The sequence below is a fragment of the Belonocnema kinseyi genome, chromosome 9 (assembly GCF_010883055.1).
Source record: "Belonocnema kinseyi isolate 2016_QV_RU_SX_M_011 chromosome 9, B_treatae_v1, whole genome shotgun sequence".
Classification (NCBI taxonomy): domain Eukaryota; kingdom Metazoa; phylum Arthropoda; class Insecta; order Hymenoptera; family Cynipidae; genus Belonocnema; species Belonocnema kinseyi.
The window spans coordinates 55,000,584-55,008,960 of NC_046665.1; the positions used below are offsets into that span (position 1 = coordinate 55,000,584).

General features: G+C 30.6%; 1 protein-coding gene across 2 annotated transcripts in view; it reads left to right on the forward strand.

The window, feature by feature from the left end:
- LOC117179431 (ankyrin repeat domain-containing protein 39-like) overlaps nt 1-6,838 on the forward strand; it is a 51,194-nt gene extending 44,356 nt beyond the window's left edge. Inside the window, exons 2-3 of one of the 2 annotated variants that reach the window (XM_033371209.1) lie at nt 4,860-4,990; nt 6,241-6,838. In XM_033371209.1, the coding sequence (XP_033227100.1) occupies nt 4,879-4,990; nt 6,241-6,689 (561 nt within the window). In that variant the 5' untranslated portion in view covers nt 4,860-4,878 and the 3' untranslated portion in view covers nt 6,690-6,838. The remainder of the gene's footprint in view (nt 1-4,859; nt 4,991-6,240) is intronic. The other variant, XM_033371210.1, reaches the window with a different exon arrangement.
- Nucleotides 6,839-8,377: the final 1,539 nt, after the last annotated feature.

Here is an 8,377-nt window from a genome sequence, read left to right on the forward strand (position 1 = left end):
ATGTTCGTTATAGTAGCAGTGGATGTCGACGAAAAAAGTTGAGTCACTTTATTGTTAATGTATTTATTAGACTAATACACAAAATATCCAAAACGCAACTCGGCAATACAAGTGGTGACACACACACACAAAGGTTTTCACAAGCGGCGTTAACATGTCAGAGATCAGAAATCGAATAAAAAAAAACTTGCTCGCTCCGCGATCGATGCCGAGACGAGCAAAACCGAGAACGCACGAACCCAGCCGACGAGTCGACGCTCAGGAGCGTTCAATAAAAAACCGGCATAATAATTTCATCTCAAACAAGTTTCTTATTAAAATAGTTTTTTTTTCAATTTTCTTATCAGTTTTAAATTAGAATCTTCTGTTTTAACTATTGTTTTATTTCTTATATGTTAATTTCACATGAAAACGGGATTTTTGAATCATTTTTATATTAACCGATCTGGACTTTTTTCCTTTTTCAAATGCCAAGTTTTTGCACTCTGGGTTTTTTAAGCAAAAAACTGGTTTCAATTTTATTTTTCTCACAAATAATGAGATTTTTTTAAATTATGTAAGGCACGTAGGTTTTATCTGTTTTCTCTAAAAGGACATTTTTAAGTATAAAGAAAATCAGGGTACCCTACTTTAGTTATTCTAGTTGGAAAAAAATCAAAATTGCAACTTAAAAATTTGAATACTCCGTGGCGTTTTGCAATAAAAAAGTCACAAATAGAAAAGGTCAATATATTTTAAAAGCAAAAGGCTCGAAGTGAAATATTTTGCAATCTATATTTTCTCCATTAAACAAATAAGTAACCAAGGTTTAAAAAAACGAAGATATAAAGGTCCGGTTTGTGCGAGTTGAGCTTGGAATCCATCTACAAGTAATTATCTGGCAGTATTAATTCATTGGTTGTGTTTTATTAACCGATAATTAAATTTTTAGGACCTCCACTAAACATTATCAACGCCTTAGCCGAGTTGGGCTATAAAGTTGTCAGCACCACCGGAGAAGCGGAAATTCTCTGGACTCTTCAAAGAGAGATTTAATTTTTTAAACCAAAAAATCAATCTTCAGCTTCAGTTTGTGTCTAGAATATTACTGCACTCTATTTTAAAATGTCCTTATCGTTGAAACTGATTCCATGTAGGGACACTGGTTATTGGGAGATATTATTCTAATTTGTTTGGAAATATTTATTGTCTAAAATCGTGAAAAAAAAGGTTAGCTGTGCAGAAAAAGAAAGCATGAGGGTGGACCAAACCAATCATGAGATATATTTTGTTGTAGAAACAAATATTCTTGCTGTTCGCGAGACCTTGTAAAAAACTATTTGTCACATTATAATGATTTTTATAGCTAATATATATTATTCACATTTTTTATATAACAACCAAGGAACTTAAACGGCAAAGTATTATTCTCTAGAAATAATCCGAAATAGTGAGTTTTTCTCTAGAAGTGATTGAGCAAGGCAATAGTGAATTAATAGTACTTTTCAAAATTCTAGGCATTTTCGTAAGGAAATTTGCGATGCCGTGTTTCTATATAAACAGTATTCTGTATTAAATATAATTATCTATCCCATCTTGAAAGTCGAATAAAAGTGAAAAAAGAGACAGAAAAAATTCAGGTTCCCAAAGGCTTGGCTCATTTTTATTCAATTTTCAAGAAATGTATTTAATATATCATCTTCCATGATACAAGTGATAAAGGATCTGTAATCTACTAAAGTACAAGTCTTATTAGAATTCATTACAAAAGATTACCAAGTTAAGAAACTTAAATAATGAAACTCTGCATATTATTATTTTATTTATTTTTTTTACTAAATGTTTTATTGATTCCAAGCGTCAATTTCCGTGTGATAATAATTTTTTAAAGTATTTTCTCTGGTGTTTTTCTTTAGGAATTTTTTAAGCTTACATCAAAATTAGTTTTATCGATATGTTCCAGCCATTTGGTATAATTAGACATTTCGTGAAATGTCTAGATAGTTCATGGACTGCTAGCGAATTTTAAAATTAGAAAAAATGTTGCTTGAAAATTTATTTATGTATGCATAATTAAATTTCTTTTCATCAAATAAATTATGTAAAATTAATTTAAATATTTTTTATTTGATTGTTTTCTATTTTTATATTATTTTGTAAAAAAATCACTAAAATCAATTGACTTTCTAGTGTGGAGGTAGTTCAGGAAATTTTAGTGGACAGGCAAAGTCAGGGAATTTGTATAAAAGGCCTTTTAAATAGCTGTCATTCTGATTAAAATTTGCTTAAATATTAATTCGACTACTTTTTTATTTAAAATGAATTTGATTGTTGTTGACATTTCTACAATTACATTTTTCGTTAAGAATTCATGTATCTTGGTTAAAGATTCCACTACTTAGTTAAAAATGGTACTACTTTGTTAAAAATTAATTTTTTTACTTGAAGATTCATGGTTTTAGTTGAAAATTTATCACTTTGATTTAAAATCAACCTATTTTGTTGAAAATTAGTCTTTTTGGTGAAAAAGTCTGATTGTGTTGTTGAAAATTCATCAGTTATGTAAAAAAAATCGCTTTTTTTATTGAAAATTAATTATTTGTACTTAAAATTTAAATTTTTCATTTTTTGTTTAAAATTCATATTTTTTAGTCGAAAATGTATATTTTTGTTTTTTACAAGTTGAACTACTATCGTAAAGATTTATTTTGTCGGTTGCTTTGTTAAAAATTCGTATTTTGTTGAGACTTCATCTTGTTAGTTTTAAAATATGAAATATTATATCTTTCTTTAAAAATTTATCATTCAAAGCCAAAGTAAAAAATTCAAAAAGTCAAACATTTTTTCACATAAAAAATCGTGCTATTTAAAAAAAAATTATCAAATGACATTTTTTTCTTCGCTGCATTGAAATGATCGGAAATTTTATTTGACAGAACTCTGAGTGAAAAGCATTGTTTACACTGAAAGGTTTTATAAAATGTTTTGTTTAAATCTTCATCACCGCGTAGTGAACTATGTTTTTAAAATAAAAATCAACAAATTGTGAGATCATATTTGTGATTTTTCAAATTATATTCATTGAAATTTTTTATGCTTGCTTCCTAAAAATTCTCCCTTATTTTTAAACAAAATAAATATTTTCAAACAATCAAAATTCTAGCTAGCAGTTTATGAACTGTCTAGTAATTTCATGAAATGTCTAATTACACGAAGAGGCTACGACAGATATACAATTAAATGCTGGAAACTGTTAAACTTTCCTATTCACATTCCATCGGATCTATTCGAATAGAACAAAAAAATCAAATTGTGTAACGTACGAATTAAGTATTGTTAGTGGATTTAGATTTTTCTATAAGTATCATGAATGTTTTTTCACTTAGGTGTACATTTATGGTTTATTTACTCTGCATATAAAGAATGGAATGGTACTTAAACTGTTTAGTTTTAAGTTTTAAATGTCCAAAATAGCATTATTTCTGTTGGCTATTTGTTTGTTTTGCTATTTAATAAGTTAGTACACTTTTTTTATTATTTTCGTCAGACATTTCTGAAAAAATAACGAGTGTTATTTCAATTTCCATGGAGATCATTGCAAATTTATACGCCTAGGGGCGCTATTTACACAGTTTCTCGCACATGAGTAATCGAATATTGTACGACTGGAGATAGCATTTTGCATTCGACATCAATGCTTGTATAACGAATATACGATTGTAACAATATAATGAATATTTTGATGTCTCTCTTGTGTTTCACTCAACCTTCGATCTTGTTAGGGTTTCTTAACGCCGGGAAAAATACTCTTATAGATTCGGTCTGGTGTCCGTCCGTCGTACTTTTTTCAAAGAAGGGTAAATGTTAGAGAAGTGTAGGGAAATGATGGGAAGTATTGAAAGTGTTGTTAGGAGAAGTAGGAGAAGTGATGGTAGGAGTAGGGGAAATAAGAGAATGGTAAATAAGTAAACAGAGGGGAATAAGGGTAGTGGAAGTGTTGGGAAGGACCAAAAGAAGTATAAGAAGTGATGGAAGAAGTATGGAAAATTAGGAGATGGTAATTAGGGAAATAACAGATTGGGAAATAAGGTGAGGGGAAGTATGAGAAGTGTGGGGAAGGAAATTAGGGGAATTGTGTTGGAAATAGCGAACATAAGGGGTAGGTAAGTAAGGAAATATGGGGTGGTGAGTACGGAAAGTATATGAAGTGAGGGGAGGAGAAGTGATTGTAGAAGTAGAGAAAATGAGGTGATGGTAAGTAGGGAATAAGGGGCGGAAAAGTGATTGTAGATGTAGAGAGAATGAGGTGATGATCAGTAGGGAATAAGGGGCGGGGAAGTATGGAGAGTGAGGGGTGGAGGAGTATGTAATGTGAGGGGAGGGTCAGGGAAGAAGGGTGAACAGTAGAGAAAATGGTAAGTAGGGGAAATAGTGGTAGGGGAAGTGTTGGGAGGGGGGTAAGGAGATGGAAAGTGATAGGAGAAGTAGAGGAATTAAGCGGATGGTAAGTAAAGAAATAAGGGATGGGAAAGTGTTTGGAGGGGCGTGTTGGAAATGAGGAACGAGGAACCAGGGGAAAGGATGGTAGAAGTAGAGGAAATGGAGGGTAGTATAGAAAGTGAGGGGAGGATAAGTAAGGAAAGTGATTGGAAAAGTAGAGGAAATGAGGGGATGGTAAGTAGGGAAATAAGTGGTGGGGAAACAGGGGCTCGGAAGATAGGAAAAACGCGTGGATTTTTAGTGGGGAGGTGGGGCTGGGAAATAGTGAGAAGTGAGAGGAAGCTAAGGCCTTGTTTGTCAAGAAAGTTTTTTGTATATTTTATTTTTAATTTTATCTTTTATTATAATTATGATAATTAATACGTGCAGAGGTTCACTAGAGAGTTTCAGATAAGAACTATGGATTCCAACCATTCCCATGAAGGAGGAGCCTGCTGCAATTCCAAAAATGATTCTGGGGTCCGACAAACTTTATCGGAAATGGAGTTCGAAAGAGGAATTTGGCACGCAGGCAAGTAACAAAATTTAACTTTTGTACTTAGAAACATTGCATTATTTTCATTCAAAAGTCTCAAACGATTTTCAATGAAAAAGATTAATAATTTGTAGTTTAAATTGAAAATGATCACGGATAAAATAATTTCATTTCAAATTGAATCATTGAACATTAGACGATTTCCTTTAAAGCGATTCAAACGTAATTTATAATTGAAAGTAACGAAAACTAAACAATTTTCAACTTTTAAAATTTTATTGTTTCAAATTTAACTCGTTTTAAGTTTTTTTTTATGTTAGATTTTTAATTGAAAAGTCTACTATTTATTCTATTTTTGGTTCAGAATTCATTTCTGTTGGTTAACAATTCTACTGTTTCGTTGAAAATTCAACTATTTTGTTGGAAATTCATATTTTCGAATTAAAAGTTCAATTATTTTTTAGGAAATTTTCCTTTTGGCTGTAACTTTAAATCTTTGCATATGTTTATCTTTTTTTATTTGTAAATTGAACTATTTGGTAGAAAATTGGTCTTTGTTCGTAAAAATTAATCCTCTTGGTTGAAATTTCATCTTTTGGTTTCGAAGTTCAACTTTTTGGTTTAAAATTAACTTTTTTGTGAAAAATTCAACTGTTTTATAGAAAATTCATTTTTTTTTGGCTTGAAAATTCTACGGTTTGGTTTTTTTTTAATTCTTGACTGAATAACCTTTCTTGATTAAAAATTCAACTCTGTTGTTGAAAATTCGTCCTTTTGGTTTGAAACAATTATATTTTCTGGTGAAAAATTCTACTACTTGTTTAATAATTTAGCTTTTTTCTCAAAATTCATCTCTTTTGCTTGAAAGTTCTTCAATTTTAAAAGCAACCATTTTTTTGAAAATGACTATTTTTTAGTTGTAAATTTAAATATTTGGTTAAAATTTCATCCTTTTTGTTTGAAAATTATCTTTTTTATTAAAAATTCATCTTTGCGGGCTGAAGAGTCCAATATTTTATGAAACACTAGACTATTTTGTTAAAACGAAATATATTTCGACTTGAAATCTTAGAATGCTAGCGCCGACATCAATTTTATTTAAAAGAATTTGTTTTCCTATTATTCCCCTTTTCCATGAAAAACCACCCTATTTGCCCTGTTTGAAGTTCGTTTTCGGTTGTGAAGTCTGAAATATTCCTAATGGACTTTGTCCTGAAAGGTTAGAAATTATTAACTGATATTTTATGATATTCGAGAAAAGAATTAATATTGATCTTTTTTTCCAGCACAGTCTAATGACTATGCCAGAGTGGAGTATCTTTTAAAGAAGGGAACTTCAGCAAATTCCGAAGATTCTGCAGGATATACGGCTTTGCATTATGGCGCGAGGAACGGTCACTGTAAACTCTGCAAACTATTGTTGGAGAATGGTGCTAATGTGAACGCATTGACTCGATCGGGCCAAGCAACTCCACTTCATAGATCAGCGACTCAAGGCCATGTTGAGATCACAGATTTGCTATTGAAATCGGGTGCTGATTCGAACATTGCTGACGCAGATGGATACACTGCTCTTCATCGCGCAGTCATCTCTAATTCTGGCCCAGTGTGTAAATTACTAATCTCAAAAACTGATCCGAAGAGTCTCGATAATTGTGGACGTACTCCTTCAGATTTAGCTAAAGAGAGAGATAATAAGGAAGTTCTTGAAGTTTTTAAGAGTGTGAAGATTTGAAAATATGTATAAACATAAAGGTATTCAAATACAGTTATTTTAATCCATGGACTATGTTTGTATATTCCAAAAAGCTGTTGATAAAAGAATATTTGCCTGAATTCACCGTCAGAGTTTTCATTTTAATTGTATGTGATTTTATATGATGTGATGATTTTATGGGTAGATGTGCTTCAATAAAGTAGTTCATTCGAGGATCTTCTTTATATTTTAGCAATGACCATATTCCTTCAGATTTAGCTAAGATTGAGATTTTTAAGAATATAAAGGTTTTATATATGTTCGTAAACAAAAAAATATTAAGAAATACAGGTTTTTAAATCTGTGGTTGTATGTATATTTTAAAAAGCTGTCGATAAAAGAACATTTGTCAGCATCAAGTGATTTAAGGGAGTCTTTTTGATTCGTCACTGTTTTAGTTTTGATTAGGGGTCTTCTTTCTATTTTAGCATTTGTGAAAATAATGCATCACATTAGATGAATCAAAGAATATTGAGAAAGTTCTTGTGATTTTTAAGTAGGATAAAGGCTTGATAAAAATGTCTATATCCATAAACATAAAGATATTAAGAAATACCGGTTTTTTAATATGTGATTGTATATTGGAAAAAGCTGATGATAAAAGAAAATTTTCAAGGATCTTCGAATTTAAGGGAATCTTTCAGATTACTCCTCAGAGTTTTTTTAATTTTAGCTAATTGTGGAATTATTTTGGTAGATTTTTATTTGTAAAGTTTGTGGGTTGATGTGTTTCAATAAAATAGTTCAATTGCGGGTATTTTTTCTATTTTAGCAATTGTGGACACACTGTTTCAGATGTAGCTGTGGAAAGAAATAACAAGAAATTAATTGAAGTTTTTAAAAATGCAAGGACTTTATAAATATATATAAACATAAAGTCATTAGGGATTGCAGGTTTATAAATTTATGGTTCTTATTTCAAAAATCTGATGATAAAATAATATTTTGAAGTATCTTTTGATTAAAAGGAATCTTTGGGCTTTATTGCCAAAGTTTTAATTTTTATTTAAACTAATTTTTGAATGATTAGGCTTAATATTTGATTGTGAAATTTAAGAATTTATGTCCTTCAATAAAATAGTTAACTTGCGGGTGTTCTTTTTAAGCTGAAAAGATCAATAATAAGGAAGTTATTCAGGGTTTTAAGAATTTAAAGACTTTATTACTATATAATGTAACAATATTAATAATAATAATACAATAAACATAATTTTTTAATCTACGGTTGTATATTTCAAAAAGCGGATAATAACATATAAAGGCATATTTTTAAGCATCTTCTGATTTAAGGGAATTTTTAAGATTCATCATCAGGGTTTTAATTTTGATTTAAACTAATTTCGAAATGATTATGATTGATATTTATTTGTGAAATGCATGACTATATATATATATAATTGAAAATTTGTCATAAGGACAACCGCAGGATTTCGCCGGGAGCGGGTGCTAATCTGAAAAATTGCACCCGCTTCCTGCAAAATCGCGGTAAAATTTCAGCCATAACCAAGTCTCACAACCGTGAGATAGGTGGTTACAGTCTGTAAAGGAATCAATACGACGATCCTGCAAAAGCCTCGTGGACCCTAAGAACACGGAGCGACCAAAGGACAACCGCCTTCTGCATTTTTCCCGCAAGTGTTCTAGCATATTGTTGACACGCAGGGATG